Genomic DNA, 17,950 nt, shown 5'->3' on the forward strand with positions numbered 1-17,950 from the left:
TCCTGTGTCCTTCGAGATATACTAGTGATGCGACAAAAGAAACATTTGACGTTAACCGGTATCGGCACCCTCGGGATTTGGCAGCCTGTGTGCATGCACGCACCGCACACCTAGCAGGACCATCTCTGATTCCACTCGTAGAGAGCTATTTGACTAAGTGGTTAAGATTTAAAGAGTAAAGAATATTTTATGTTATTTTCATATACGTTTCATTACAAAGTTAAATTTAATTATAATTTTCTTTAAAAAGTATATTCATACAATTGAAGAATATTTTGCACCAGGTATGTACCGGTACATCCACCACATATTTTATTTCACCAAGTAAGTTATTATTTTTAATTTTATCCCTTATATCATGGCTAGCGATTCAGAATGTAATTGTGATATTAAAAATACATTTAGAGAAGGCTACGGTTTTCACCGGCTTATCGAACAAACGAATACGAATGACCCTAGACCATCACTGACGCAATTAACTGATTGCTCCTGGAAGTCGGCTTCTTACAGAAACACAGCTTCCCTATCACCAAATGTCACGGCACGCCACTGCCGACATTCACTTTCCATTTTTCTAAATAAATCAAAACTACAACTGTTTTGGTTTATTTAGAAAGTGTTGAAAACATGACCAAAAAGAAAGCTTTTATTGGTATTCAACACTGGAATTGCTCCATCCATATTATTACATCACAATTAAATTCTACTGTTTATTGGGTTTCGAGGTAAGGAATGTTGGAGGACCCCTAATAATTAAAATGCATCGCCATAGCTACAAACTCAAAAATTTCAGCCTTCTATCTTATGTGGACAAAATTGGAATTGCACGATGAGGACAGAAAGCAAGTTCAACATAGTGTTTTATTTAATTATTATAAGTTCGATAGACTACAAAGATACTAAAACTTTTAGTGTGTTTTCTAAATAGCTATTGAGAGAATTCTAGCAGGTTTCCGATTACTACAATCCAAGCTTTTATCAATACCTTCACTGGACGGACTACAGTAATTCAGCTACAAAGATTTTTAATTATGGGAAGATTTGTTTAGACATTCATTAGCACTTTACGAAGCTTTACTTTGTCACCATATCGAGGTTTGCTCCTGTGTGTTTCTTACACTATTTGACCATTTGATAATAAATTTGAAAATATAAAATTTTCAAATTTATTTCGCCATCAAATAAGACTACTGTAAAGATTTTCACGATCTTTATGAATTAAATACAGTATATAAAACTTAAATGTAACTGTTTTAACATATTTTGTTCCTCGGTCCTCATGAATTAAATCACATTTATAAGACCTACTTATATATATTTACAATTATTGATAATGATAATTTTTAAAAACAAAGAAACGAAAACCAAACGTCCCCTTCAGACATATTTTATTGTACACCTAGATAGGCATCTGTACATAAAAACATTGCAGATTCCACAAACGTAACATATCGTAGAATCTTAACACTGCTTCCATTATCGGGGAAATTTTTTTTTTAATTCTTCCATAACATTTCAGTGCTGCTTTTTCCTATACGAGCAACCTAAAAACGGGAAAATTATGATTAAAACAAATTGCTACTAAAATTTTTGCCTTGATAATTCACTTTGTTGTTAATTGATTTTTTTAAAATGCTTACTCATTTCTTTTTACACATATTTCAACAATTTTATATACAGTAGAACCTCGATTATCCGGACTAATTAGGGATGAAGGTAGTCCGGATAAGGAAAAATCCGGATAATCGAAACAAATACTTTAATTTGTCTTTTAATGATAATACAACACGCTTTCTTTTCGATGACATATCGATAATATTAAAAGTAAATACTGTATTTAAATCGTGATCAAATTTTCAAGAAACAAACGTTTGTATTGAATTTGGACTACTACTGACCAACGCTAACAGACTACCTATTGTTTAAAAGGCNTTTTTAAAAACAAAGAAACGAAAACCAAACGTCCCCTTCAGACATATTTTATTGTACACCTAGATAGGCATCTGTACATAAAAACATTGCAGATTCCACAAACGTAACATATCGTAGAATCTTAACACTGCTTCCATTATCGGGGAAATTTTTTTTTTAATTCTTCCATAACATTTCAGTGCTGCTTTTTCCTATACGAGCAACCTAAAAACGGGAAAATTATGATTAAAACAAATTGCTACTAAAATTTTTGCCTTGATAATTCACTTTGTTGTTAATTGATTTTTTTAAAATGCTTACTCATTTCTTTTTACACATATTTCAACAATTTTATATATTATTTCATCTATGAATTACATAAAAAATTTAAATATAAAATTTTTTCATATAGTTTCCATTTGAATTGAAATTAAAACTTAATTTATATAATAGGCAAAATTATCTAATTGATTTTAAAAATTCGAAATTTATTAATGGAATAACTACACTCGTGATATCTAACTATATCACGGATTTAGGTTAATGGATAAGACATACAACACATGGGTAATCAATCTACCAAGGAGTGCTTCTTGGGAGAACTTTCTATAGGAAACTGGTTCCTATTTAAACAGACACTTGAAATCCAGAAAACTATGTAGATTGTATATTTGAGCCTAAACAACAGGCAACCAACTAAATACAGGTCTGTGATTTCACCCACTCAGCCACTGATGGCTCATTAACATATCTTGAGGAACTCTTATTACACTATTAAATGGATATACCGTTAATGATATTGTTAATGAAAACCATAAATAATTCTTGTGTTGAGTTTGGCATAATTCATCACTTCACACAAAAAGAAATCTACTTTTCTTCACTAAATAATAAATTATCACTGTAGATTAAATAGCAATATTTATACTTGAGAATAAACCATGACACACAATTAGCCATGAAAGTAAATTTAAAGAATTCTTAAACATGGTATAAAAAGTGAAATATTTAAGACATTTATATTATTGAATGCAGAAAAACAAATTTGGAATCCTCAGAACAGGATAAATATGGTTTATGAGAAAATCTTATACATTAAGAAGGATACCAGAAAAAGAAAATATTGTAGATTCAAAACAAATTGTCAACAAAAAGCGATAAGTAGACAATTGTTATGCAATTCTTACTTGAAAGATAAATCAATAAAACGAAGTTCAGATAGTTTCTGAAAGAACTAGCAAAAGAGTATCATCATCAAATATTTATCCATTTCACAGAACAAGATGCTTATCTTAATAGTTTATTCGGATGCAAACTGGACTGCTTGCTCTAAAAATTGAATATGCTAGAAAGTATTTAGTAGTATGAACTAATACTATTGAAAATTACAATAGAAAAATTAATATTTTGCATTATCAGAAACGCATATTATGGATCAGAAGTTAGTTTCTTAAATCAAACAGTCTGTTAATTAAACAATCAACATATAACAAATATAACCAATTTGGTTTCATCCATGCTTAAAATTTCGTAAACACCAAATATTACCATAAAATTGCTGCTTGCTTCATGCCAGGGACATTGGAATTAACTTGAAAGTTATAAAACTGCTCATATACAGTGAAGCAAACCTTAAAATATTTTCAAAACTTTTGATTAAAATAATACATAAAATTCAGAACTTCTATAAAATGATTTCATTCAAGTGAAATAATTTTATGCAGAAACTATTTTGATAGATGAAATATCATTTTAGATTTTTCTTTAATACAAGAAGTCATTTTATTGAAGATGTACAAGATATTTTTCAAAATATTCCAATTGGATACTTGAATTGGTAAACTTTTTATATTAATATCTTTTTGATGCAGTATGTTACTGAGCACATTTCAATATAAGAATTCCTGATTATATATATATAATGTGTACAGACACTCATGTTTGTGAAAATTCCTTCATTACAGGAAATGTAATGAAGGAATGAGGTAAGACATGCAAATGAAGAGAATTACAAAGTGATTGCACATGCATAGAATGAGAACCATCTCCTTAACAGCCACTTGTTCCAGGTATATAAAGGACTGTAAAGATGCATTAAAATCCATTTATCTTCCTCTGTCTGTGGTAAAAGTTTTATTGTTGGTCAATATGCCTCGTCAAAAGCTGAGGAAGCCATACCAACAACTAATGGAGTTCGTATGAGGCCACATCATCGGTATGCGAGAGGGTGGATTTTCGTATCGAGAAATCGCAGCCTGCACGCAGTGTAATGCCACAACAGTGATGCGTGTTTGGAAGAAATGGACAGAGGAGAACCAAATAAGGCGAAAACTTGGCAGTGGGGCAAGCAATAGCACAATGGTATGGGACAACAGACACCTAATCCACATGGCTGTGATGGACCATACAGCATCCTCTCGTGTTAGCACAATGTTGGAGCACAGCTACAGATGTTTTGTTGTCTAGCTCCACGGTTTGTTACTGTTTGCTGCAGCATGAACTGCGTGCAAGGGTTCCTCTATGCAGGATTCCCCACTCGCTGATTCACAGACGCCTTTGACTTCAATGTGCTCAGCAACACAGCACATGGCGTGCCCAGTGGCAACAAGTTGTTTTTTCCAACAAATCTCGCTACAATCTGAAGTACAATGATGGAAGAGTACGTGTCAGATGTTACAGAGGGGAACGTCTGCTCTCACAATGTGTTATCCAGCATTATACCACATAAACACCTGGCATCATGGTGTGGGGAGCTATTGGGTATAATTGTCGATGCACATTGCGGGCAACCTCAACAGTGATTACTACATACGGGGAAATTATGAAGCCAGAGGTCCTCCCCCTTCTTCGATGCATTCCAGGTGCTGTATTTCAGCAGGATAATGCCTGTGCACATATTTCTCAGAATGCAGAAGCCTTCTTCAGTGCACAACAAGTTTTGCTTCTTTCATGGCCTGTTTATTCCCCAGATATGTCGCCCATCAAGCATATCTGGGATTTCATTGGTCAGCGACTTGCTTGTACAGCTGGTGGGGCACAGAATAAGACTGAACTTTGACGTCAAGTCAAAGCCATCTGGAATGCCATGCTCCAGGATTACATTCAGAGCCTGTATGATTCAATGCCACGACATGTACAAGCTTCCATTGCTCAGTGTGGCGGACACACAAAGTACTTATTTCCGATGTTCTTTTTCTTTTTTTGTCTTGTAAATTTGATTGTTTATTTGTACCACTATCAGTAATTAATTTCTGACAATTCCTTCGTGGTGTTGCAATTTTCACAAACATGAGTGTATAATTAAGTATTAATGGTAATAGCTGTAGTTTATCTACAAAAAATAAAAATAGCTTAAACTGAGTAAAAAAGTGTGCACATTAAATTTATTTTACACATTAGGTAGAGAAATGACAAAAAGCAATGTTAACATTCTTTTCATTTCAATATATATATTTTCTCAAGATTAAGCCTTTTCATAAAATAAATACTTGATTACATAATTATAAGCATTGTTAGCAATGAAGTAAATAGTATCCATAACTGTAATAAAAAGTAGATCTGATTTAGAATATTAAACAATCAAATGTGCAATATTAAATAATCTACTTGAGGAAAGCCAATTTGATGAAGCTTTCAAACACAGAATACATATAAAAAATATAAATTATCTGATTTTAATAACTGCAACACTTAAAATATTGGATTGTCCTGTCCAGTTTCTGGACAACACAATTCAAAATCCAGAAATTCTAGATTTTTGAAGAGAAGCTTCAGAACTTTATAATTACTTTTTCATTCAATGTATTTACCATTGTTATCAAGTACTTTTTGCTACCTTTCTTTAATCTACAAATCTTATTGTATTGAAAATCTGGATCTCGTCCATCAAAGAATTCTTTAAAGTGCTTTCTTACATCTGTTCTGAAAAGTTTTCATTGTATAAAGTTTTGTAAGGATTGAAACAAGTGAAAATTAGGCAAATGGATGCATCATTGTTTCCCATTTAAATTTGTTATTTAATTTTCAGGTGAAAAATACCACGAGGATGTGCACTGTCTTGATAGAATACAATTTCTCATCTGTTGCTTAATGCAAAGCCACTTTTGAGTAATTGCTTCTTTCAGATACCTGAGCTTTAACTGATGAGAGACCCAAACATTCAAGTGATTTACATAGTCTAATTCCTTTTAATTCTGTAAAAAGTGTTGACTTTGGAACTTGAAAGTTTAAGTTCCTAGACAAGTCTAGAGTTATTTTCAACTGTAACACTCAGCAAATCGTTGTCAATAGTTGAAGATATTCCCTGCCCAAAAATCATCATTTTTTTGGACTGCAATTTGAAAAAATTATATACTTATAAATTCCCACTGTTGTCCTTCTGTCTCCTTAATCTCGATAACAGTTAGATAAATGAAAGATGATACCAGATATGGGAACCACAGGGGCAGGAGGCCCCAATTAACGATATATGAATCTCTGATGCAAACCAGAAGTCATATTATTTCAATTCAAAAATTTTCCCCTGAAAGGAGTTAGTAATAGTCATGCTGGTCATCTATCTAACAGGAAAATTATGATGTACAAGGGCAAGACACTACTAATTTAAGGTGGCGAGCATATATTTTAAATTAAATAAAGTTAAAAATTACAGCCCAGTATTGTGATGATGTCAATAAATAATTGCTCATTTCCCATTTATAAAGTCTTCAACCAATATTTAGCCACATTTTGTTGCAGCATCTTCACCATAAAATTAACAATTTTCCTAGCAATTGCTGCAGCATTTTCCATTTGATCAAATTGCAAACAATGTTAATAATTATTTTTTTTAATTCATAAGAAAAACCAATAATGCATTAATTTTTCTAAAATTTTTCCCCTTTATCTTTCAAATTAACTATAAATTACACTAATATGACATACTTGTAATTTTATCAAATTTCATAAAACCCACAACTTTTTGGACAACCCAATAAAATTCAAAAACTATTACCTGAGACAACAATCACAAGCAAAATGAAATTTTGTTGGTAATCACAAGCAAAATGAAATTTTGTTGGTAATTGTTCTCTGTCTCAGGTGCTTCAGGTTTAATAAGTGTGTATATGTCTGTGTTTGGAAAATCCAGGATTTACTGCAGTTAATAATTTTCTACATAAATGAATATAATAAATTTGTTTCAAGTTTTATAAAATTTTCATTGCAAATAAAAATATTGTAAATCAGAAATTCACATTTAGTTTTACATATGTAATATACTTTCATTTAACCTCAGATACTGATATCTCTCGAGCATTGTTTATTGCACAATATCTGCAATCACATCTCTCTGGATCATTATTTCAGATATCAAAATATTGTAAATTATTATAATAAGTTTTTCCTCCTCTCCCATTATTTCATTTATATAATTGTGAGGAAACTAAATGTGTATTTCTGGTTTACAATACTTTTATTTTAAATATATTAAAAGTTTCCATACAAATTTTTTGAAATCATTGCACAGAATTTGTATTATAGCAATTTACATTTTGATTATATGTAATTTTACTCTATAAAAAGAAAACCATCCTTTAAAATAAAATGTTAGTTATTAAATAAATACTTGCCTTCTGTCAATCTAGCTCGTCCTCCTGTAGGCTGACAAAGAACTGTTGAGCAGCCTACACACAAAACTACAGTCTGTGCATGACTAAATACAGTTGTAATTTTGTAGCATCCTGTAATAAAAAACTTGTTTACTAACTTGTTTGAATATATGCTTTATTATTTCAGATTATACATTTTAAAAAGGATAGATAAAAAAATTTATTTTACAATTATGTCTTCAGTTGTATTCTTCCCCAGTAAATTTTTTAAAATTTACATTCAATATACATTTGTCAAAAATGCAATGCCAAGAAATAGATAACTATAGAACTTATCAATTTACATTATGTCAATATTTCAAATAAATGAGTAGTTTTTTAAATAAATTTGAATATTAATTAGTTTATTTAATAAGATATGTTAGGCCACAAAGTGACCACACATTAATACATTAAAGCATCCATGCTCTTTATTAAATAGTCAATAACTTCTTGTGAGATATTTAGCATATTTCAACATGCATTTGTAAAATGCTTAAATTGTTGCAGGATTAGACAATCTCTAAATGTCTCTTCAAATTGTGCCTAGAACAATCATGTCCATGGAAGACAGAGTTTAAGAAAGACAGTCAAGTAAGGATTTCCAAATGATTAAAAACACTAAAAATAATGGTAATCATTATACAGGAAATCCTTGTTAATTTGAACTCAAATAGTTCGAAATCCCAATTACTTCATAACTACTTTTGTCTTGGCTGGAGATACAGTTAAGGAGTTAAGTGTTAAAGAATTCAGTTAGTTTGAAATACAGCTACAGTGGTACCTCAGTATACGTCTGCTTTAGAATACGTCCTGTTTGGATAAAACAAATTTTGCTCTGTATACGACTTAATTCAATTATACGTGCCATCTATGAACAAGTAGCACTATCGGTATACTAGACCAGGCTAGATGTTCGCGGTGCCACAGTTTATAACTTTGTTAAATTTCTTCTGATTTTAATTTGTAAGTAAAATTTTATTATTTTTATTAATCATGAATTGCAAAAAGGTAAGTGAAAAGCAACAGAAAACTAAAGAAATGACTAGAATCACAATGGAACTGAAAAAAGATTGTTGAGGAATATTAAGGTGGTATGTGTGGTCAAGATTTAACTGTTGCATACCGTATTCCGAGAACGCCGATATCAACAATTGCGAAAAATAAAGACATTATTAAATCTGCTAACGTTGCAAAAGAAGTTAAATCAATTTCTAAACAGAGATCGAAGACATTAGATCATGTTGAGAAATTGCTTTTGCTTTGGATAACTGAAAAACAGTGTGCCGGTGACATCGTATCGGAGAAGCAATTATTTGCAAGAAAGCTAAAAAGATACATGCTGATCATGAAAAATCAAGCATGAACTAGCAGGGAAAGTGAGGTGTTTAAAGCCAGCCATGTTTTTTCATGAGAACGGATTAATCATTTTTACATTACTTCTTATGGGAAAAGTTGGTTTGGTATACGTCCTATTCGGTATAAGTCCAAACATTAGGAATGGATTAAGGTCATATATTGAGGTTCCACTGTATTTCAAAATTCAAAGTGAAAATTCTATCCAAACTGTTACATGCATACATTAACTCCTTTGTTTAGATTGAAGTGCCTCCCATGCTATAAGAGAACAACAACAGACCAAGAACAACTATAATCTGGTCAATATGGCTTTGCTTTTACAATAATACATTTTCGGATGTCATCTTACATATGGACTACCACCATTTCTAATTTCATAAAATTTGGCTGGGTTTCAGGATTACACAAGTAACCCAATCTTGCAATCCCAAAGTGAGATATTTGTAGGACTCTAGGCAACTACTTTTTGGGCCACTTTAAAAATAATTTTGGCTACATTTCGAGGAATTCTGCTTTAGTTTTTATAAAGCCTATCTGGCGATCTATGAAGTTCTCACTGGGCATGTGCTGGTTACCTGCAGTTCATTTATATTATTATTATTAAACAAAAATAGCATTCTGTATAAGTAGCTATATTCCATTTGCGTAATAAATTACATCAGTTACATGGCATATTGTACAAAAATATGTAAATCTTGGATAGTTTGAAGTTGCAAATATTTTGCCCCAAACCTTGAACTAATGAGGATTTCCTGTATTGCTTGTATATTTTGAAGAAATATTGTTCTTGAGCATTGTTCGAGGTAGAAAAGAACATGACAAGAATCTCATCACTACCTACAGCATTCCATGAATGTAACTAGAGGTCTTCTAGCATGATACCAAGCTGCAAGCCATACTGTATTTTATATATGTCCTAAATACATGAAGGATTTGCTCTTTCCTGAATGACACACACAGCCTTGCTCTGCAATAATTGTTTTCTAAATCAAGTCTGGATTCATCACTAAAATGCTACTGAGAAAATGTTTGTTCCTGCTATGGAAAATAAATATGAAATTGAGTTGATAACATAATTGGACAAGTCGAGGTAGCTTATTGGCGTGAAATTTGCGGCCGCCAATGCCAAATAATTGTTCTCATAGATTTCGGAAAGCTAAATGCTTGTAATGAAAGTCACTTAGGGTGCGACTATGCAGACGCGAATTTAGAGCGAGCGAGAGGTTGCAAGCGATTTAGTTTTCGCAAAGGAAAACCATGCACAAATGAGAAGCGAGAAATAACGCTGACGAGAGCGAATTTCTGGTTCTCGCACATATCTGACAGGTTTTGATATTTATCGCTTCTCGACTCTTCTCGCCACATATTCTCGCTCGCTTGGAAAATTCGCTCGCTCGCGTCTGTATAGTCGCACCCTTAGTGTGCATGGGCAAAAGCCTGGAGCCGTTCAGGCTTCCAAATTGTCTGGAATTTCAGTTATGATAAATAATTTTGTACAATGAAACAAAAGTTAATTTAATTTCCAAGTTTATAATAAGGGATTATTTCATAAAAACGCTTTACAGATCGTTATTTTTTTCACATTTTATGACCTAAGTTTTGATCTAACATGCCCACACAGTAAAACTTTTCATACAAATTTTTTACCCTTTTCAACTCTTTAGGGTTGAATTTCATAAAATCTTTTCTTAGTATGCCTAAAATTTACAAAAAGAACACACACTCAAATTTTTAAGTTTCTAGCACCAGTAGTTTTGGCTCTACGTTAATTATCCTATCAGGACTTGTTCTTTTATATACGAGTATATAGATGACTAAACTATATAATAAGTAGGTAGTTTTCATTTGATTTGTTACCTTTTTTTGATCTCTTAAAAAATAACTTAATTATATTACTTTTCCTTTGATCTTTTACATAAATAAGCAAAAAATTGCACTTTCTTGAACTTGAAATGTATGTTCAACATTAATAAAAGTTACCAAAATGATTAATTTACTGTGTTTTTGTTATTTCTTACTCCTTTTTTAAGGTATTAGGTATTCAGCTGAATAGTAACCGAATATTTGATGCATCATATATATATATAACCCATTCAACGGGTGTCTGTCCCGTAACCGTTTGATAACGGACACTAGAGGTGCCCCTATCGTATGTCATATTTCAAACATTCAAATTAACAATATAAATTATTATTATTCATTTGGCCAATAAATTATTATTTGCCCAATATATAACAATATAAATAATTCAATATATTTGTAATAGGAATTTATTATTGTCACGGAATGCCTGTAATGTTCACTAGGGGGCGAATAACGAAAAACCAGATAGATTTGAACCACTACGATAAAAACGATAAGGTTTGAAATAGTTAAGGTAATATAATAATAGAAACCTTTCATGGCACGACCAAAGAAATATGCCACTGTGGGGGAACGTAAAGCTGCCGCTGCTGTGAGACAAAGGGAGAGACATGCGCAGGAAACATTACAGAGAACAGCACAATCAACACGTGGATACTTGCAGAATGAAACTCAAGAGCTGAGATCTGCAATGTTGCACAGGCAGGCAGAAGCAAAACAACACAGAAGACAAAATGACACAACAAGGCAAATTGATTCCAAATAATAATACTTTTTTTTTTTTACCAAAAATGTTGTGTATACAGAAGTTTTATGATGGGATAAATGATGGAATACAGAATACAGCTAAAGAATATCTTCAGTCCATAATACAGAAATACTATTTGCTGTGTATTGATCTGTTAACATTACTTTTTAACATGAAGATTTGTATATATTTATACTTGATTTTTTAAATCACATTAATTCTATTTATTTGAACAATTTTGAGTAAAGAATAGCTTCACTTTCTCATGTATAAATACTGTTTGCTGTTTGTGTATTGATATTTTAAGTTTAGTTTCTAAGATGAAGAATTGTATACATTTATATATATTAACTGCATCAAACTTTTAAACATTAAGCGCACACAACTTTCATATATTAAGTGCATTAAACATGCCTCAGGAATTTGTAATGCTGCTGGAACGCCCATTAGGGGGCATCCCGGGCTACTAGTTAGTTATAACCCATATTCTTCTCCTCCAATAATATGCTTCAGACATGAAAACACCAAAATACACATATAGTGCAAAGAAAAAAGTGTATAATAGCCTCTTCCCTATTTACAAATTTTTAACTTGCTAACAATTTGACTGTACATCTAAATTTTAAGTTTCATGCAGATTGTGAAGTTCTCTTGCCACCCACGCTGTAGCTTTAAAGTTGGTTTTTGGCCGGTAATAAATACAGTAAGATCCCGCTTAACGCTGATTCGATATAACACGGTCTGCTTGAAACTTAAAAAAAGCTCAAAATTTATGCGGCATTTCATTAATTCATATATAATATGATTGCTTGGCAAGAATTAACTGATAAATGCATGAACGAAGTGTGGAAGAAGTTATGGCTGAAGGTATCCAAGAATTCTCAAATGAGAAGAGCCTATCGCAATATTGTTAGGTTGATCAAACTCAACCTAATTGATACAGCAGGACTAGGATATGTAGACGAACAGAATATTGAGGAGTTACCATAGGTTTCTGGTGAGAGTCTTATCAACAATGACCTTCAATAACTGGCAGAACAAGGAACATGTAGAACTGGAAAACAGTGATTCTGGATGCACCCTTAACAATGGAGCTAAATGTGAGAAGTGTCACTATTACCATGAAAACTAAAGTGAACATTATAAAACTAGGTAAAAAAAAAAACTGCATTTGAAACACCTGCTACCAAGTAGTAGAGAGCTGGTTAATGAGTGTAACATATTTTATTAAGTACATTGAAGGATCAAACAATAATAAGTGATTACTGTGTGTACAAATGGACTTTCTAGGTTAGTTTTCACCTTACAACAGAACCTCAGGAACCTAATCTTTTTGTAAGTAGGGGAGCACCTGTACCTAAAAGATGCATTTTAGCTTTTACTTTCCCCACAGTTAAAGATTGATGCAAATCATTTTACAAATCAAGACTTAATTTTTTAATCTGTATTTAATTTATCTTTTAAATAAATTGGATATTTATAAATCAAATTCATTTGACAATTAAATCTGTTTCACAAAATTAAAAAAAAAATAGGACTTCACCTGGACATTTTACATCCATAAAGAATGAATTAGGATGCTGAACAAGCCTCTTAAGTTTGCATTTTCTCCTCTCTTCAGCTGGAGACGGATGGAGTAAATCCTTAGCCAACTAAAAAAAAGTGAAATTAATTTAAATTAATATTTTTCCATTAAATTGATTTGTAATTATAAATAGCTCCAAATAAATAATTTTATTTTGTATTAGTTTATCATATACAATTACCATAAAAACAAAAATAAATTCTTAATATATTTAATGTCATGTCTATCTGACATTCCAATTCTTATAATGAAAATAAAATTAAGTTTATTATTCAAATATTTGACTAATAAATAAATAAAATATTTCACTATGACATTTGAATAATACAATGAAAAGGTTCTAATAAAAATTAATTTAAAAAAATTTGTAATACGCAAATTGTAAATCATTACAGAAAGACATTTATTTCTATAAAATTTGAACTATTTTTGAAATAACCTTAATCAGCAGATTATACAGCTTAAATTAAGCTTTTGATTTTATCTAATTTAGTTATCTGACATTTATATTTCATTAACCCATTAGATGTTGAAATTTTTCTCTGTTGCCTGTGACACCATGTTGAATTTTCATCGATGTTAAGCCTAACAAAATTTTTTTTAAAATAATAATCGTGTTTACTGTGTCGCTAAAAATTCTTTTTTTATGTTGCACAAAGAAAATAAATGTATTAAAAATATAAAAACGAAAAAAATTATATTCCAAAAGTTCGTTTTAATATAAAAATTGTGACGCATAGCAACATTTAGTATCAAAAACGTTCCAATGCAAACACGAAAATATTCGGGATCGCCCACGCAGGTCAATGAGGTGAACACGAAAATATTTGAGAACAATGCAGGACAGGTTAAGTTATGGCAACGCAACACTCGGGTGATCTGACTAGGATGAAATGCCTTCTGGGAGGTGTTTTTAAGGGAAACTGGCCCCTATTTAGGCATTACAGACGTGGATAAATCCCGGAAAACTCCACGTAGCCAGCCCGTCTCAGCAAGGTGTGAACCCACGAACGAACTCCCCGTGTTCAAGGTATGAAGACCACTTAGCCACTGGTGGGTTTTTACCGAAAGAGACTTCGACTCGAAGAATCTTCTTCCGATGAAGTGCTACTCATTATTTTTTTGAAGGGGATTCCCCTTCTAATCATTAAGGTTCGTATATGTTCAATTTTCTGCCACCAACTACAACAAACGAAGGTATTATTAAACAAAGTTTACATGTTTGTTGCTGTAACGATAGATACTACGTTTTCTTACATTTTCATCAAAGAAAATTACTGTATATTTCAAATAAAATGACAAAAATTTCAGAGACTAGAACGAATTAATTGCATTTGCATTAATTTCTATGGGAAAAATTGCTTCGGTTAACGAACGGAGTCGCGGAACGGATTAAGTTCGTTAACCGGGGTTCCACTGTACATAACAAGTTGGTAAGTAAATGGGAGTCGGAGTCGGCGGATTTTTGACGACTCTGACAAACACCAAAACTCCATGACTCCAACTCCACAGCCCTGAATTTATGTAAATAAAATATCACAATTCATTTAGATAACCTGCAGGTTATCTGTTTGAAATGGGAGCTGAACGCAGGCCAGCAACTTCTTTCAGCAAGTTAATATTACTAGATAATCCGCGTCATTGAAATTATGTGGCTTATCTACTGACTAACTCCCAGTTAGGAACTAATCAAAATAGCTTTTCCTCTATATAAAGTCACCTAGAGCATCTTCAGAGCTAAACAAGTCATTCAAAGACCAAATTGATTAACTACCTTAAACATGAAAAAAAAACATAAGCCTTGGAATAATTATTATTTTATATGTTGTTAAATAAAAGATGGGCCTGTAATAATACATTCTACAATGTTGATTGAAATTTAAAAAAAATTATTATTTTATCAATTTCTCTACTTTTGTTTTGAAATATCCTTTATATACTGTGATTTTTATCTGCTGCTGATTTTTCAAAGACACACACATACACATACCTCAATTCTAGTTTCTCTCCATCCATTTTCTTTGTATCAATCCATAACTGATAAAAGTTAAAGCAAGCATGTGTATATCTTATGAAATTAATAAGTAATAATGTCTCCATCTCTATTAACTTTCAGAAAACTAAATGATCAATTTTTAAACCCATATCAATATATGTCATTAACAAACAAAAAGTTAAATAGAAAAAAATTACTTTTCAGTTTATTTTAGTATTTATAATTACTATTAATTCATAAAGCAGAAATAGAACAATATGATAAAAAATATTTGTTACTTGGTAATCATTTTTTGTTTATTACATCTACAAAATTTAGAGTTCTCAATATTACTTTTAAAAGTAAAAGTAATTAAAATTAGTTGATCAAAATGTGAAAAAAATGCACTTAAACCAAAGCATCAGAGCTAACTCAATTTCACCATCTTTACCAATTCAATTTCTCTTGCAAATTACATTCTCATTTATCATGACAATTCAATATTTATTTTTTTATTAATCAAAATTTTGCACAAAAGTGGCTGTGAAATTTTTAACTGTGCAGAGGCATGCCATTGCATTGACTCATCTTTGACTACATTTTAGAATGCTTAAGTTTAACTCAGGGACAAATCTGTATGTTTCTTACATTATGAAGTAAGGTACAGTAGTGTAGTTTAACACGTTTGTTATGTAATAACTTTTTTCACTTTTTTCCTAAAATGTGTACACTATTTGTCAGATGCTGTGCATTTAAAATTAGCTTTAGAAAGACTATATTTATAATGAGTGATTATAATAGGCCCTCCTTTTGTATATATAATAAATTTCCTTAAGCCCAATATACTGATAATCAACTAAACGATCGGCTTAATTATTCAGTCTATAATTATTTATAGCCTGAATGATTAAGGCGATCGTTTGGTTGGATCCTTTTTTTGTGTAACCAAAGGTTCACAACAATTTTTTTCTGTACTTTTTAAATTCCACCCATCATGTACCATTTGTGACTCACACTGAAAATAATTTATTATTATTATAAATAATGAAAATATAAAGAAATATTTTTACACTGGATTCTTTGAACTATATTTAGGCAATTATTTTAATGAAGTCGAGTTTTAGACCTTTATCTTTTGGCCAAAAGTAATGGCAGAAAAATGTTTTGCAAAGAAATTTATATAAATTAACATTACAGGAACTTTTTAAACAATTTAGATACATATGGATGCAGAAATAGCCTATAAAGAAAGGTCACTTTGCTAATGTAAACTGTTATGGTGATAGTGAAAGAATATTTAACAGACTTCAAAAAACTTATTTTTGGTTTTAGTCTTTATAATTGTAAATCAGACTTATTTACTGACTAGAAATTCCCATCAGGCATGATGGAATATTTTTTTATGAGAAAGTATAAATTGAAGAATTGAGAAGAGTAGAGATTTCAAGAAATTCAAACAGTTGTTAATATAAACTACTTAATCTGTAGAAATATTATCTGTTGTAACAAAGAGCAACAGAACAAAATTCCACCTGAAGGGGACCAAAAAAAGTAGGAGTTATAGAGAATTCACTTACACAAACAAATTTAGGCCTTTAAAATATTATTAAAATCTTTCTTTATAAAATTACTTTATACGCTACATTATGAGTAAACACACTATTGTCTCTTAAAAGACTTTCTTGCGGTCTTCCTTTAGTAACAGGCACTTTAATATTGTTTTGATGATTGATGATTGATGTGATGCAGCCCTTGACATTCATTTCTTTAATTCCACAAATTTGATATAACAAAAGATAAATTGTATGTATGTTAGATGAGCAATAACACTTTCTAAATAATGAGCTCATTAGATTGTTACTTTTGATTGGCTAATAGATCATCATGTGGTCACTATGGAAAGATTTTTTAATAATTTGTTATAGAAATGACACGATGAGACTATCTTTTAAAAAGTTTATTATTTAATGAAGTATGTTTAAAATACGCCATTTGTCAAAATATTTAAAGAGTGCAACTTAAGGGAAATTCCCTCGTCAAGCATAAACGTCACTTGGTCACTGACGTCACTGCAACATAAGTGCGATCATCAATCCAAAATCGATAAAACATTTATTCTATATCTAACTTTTTCGCAAAATAAGTAGCCTATACTTTACATCAGAACATAAAACAAATATAACCAACAAAACAGAACACAGAATAAATGTTCTAAAACATGAGTTCAAGCCAAACAATTGTAAGATTACATCAGGCTATATTAATACTACTAATTACTAATTAAATATGAAGTAATTTGGCCTACAGGCGGCATTAAGCACATTAGAGATACCCTGACACCACAAAAGTATCAATATTGGTATCAGTCTTAACTGACCAGTATTAGGTATCAAAACTGGAATCTTGCTGGCTATCACTGTTCAATCCATTGCATTACCTTCCAGTTGTTTTTACTATTTAGAAGATATACCTAGCTCTCTTTTTTGCACAGTGGATGTGTTCCAAAGAACTCCATGTAAAAAAATCATTTAAAATGTATAGTATATGCATCCCATAGAAAAATGCTTGATAAGATCTACAACTTCAATGGAATGAAAAAATAAGCAATTTACAAAAGAAGCACAAGTTTTTTTTATTTTATCTTCATTTATCATTAAGGCTGCGACTATGCAGACGCGAGTGAGTGAATTTTCCGAGCGAGCGAGAATATGTGGCGAGAAGAGGCGAGACGCAATAAATATCAAAACCTGTCAGATATGTGCGAGAACCGGAAATCCGCTCTCGCTAGCGTTACTTCTCGCTTCTCGTTTGTGCATGGTTTTCCTTTGCGAAAACTAAATTGCTCGCAACCTCTCGCTCGCTCTAAATTCGCGTCTGCATAG

General features: G+C 31.4%; 1 protein-coding gene across 1 annotated transcript; it reads right to left on the reverse strand.

Moving 5' to 3' along the window:
* Positions 1–1,963: 1,963 nt before the first annotated feature.
* On the reverse strand, positions 1,964–16,831 carry LOC111626043 (40S ribosomal protein S27). Its single transcript, XM_023369324.1, has 4 exons — positions 16,700–16,831; positions 13,052–13,160; positions 7,521–7,631; positions 1,964–2,136 (listed from the first exon to the last, which is right to left on the reverse strand). Exons 1-4 carry the CDS (start codon positions 16,829–16,831, stop codon positions 2,108–2,110), a joined length of 381 nt encoding a protein of 126 aa, XP_023225092.1. The 3' UTR covers positions 1,964–2,107.
* Between the last annotated feature and the right edge of the window lie 1,119 nt (positions 16,832–17,950).

This window comes from Centruroides sculpturatus, unplaced genomic scaffold, assembly GCF_000671375.1.
Source record: "Centruroides sculpturatus isolate CEXI.00-Female unplaced genomic scaffold, Cexi_2.0 scaffold22, whole genome shotgun sequence".
Taxonomy (NCBI): Eukaryota; Metazoa; Arthropoda; class Arachnida; order Scorpiones; family Buthidae; genus Centruroides; species Centruroides sculpturatus.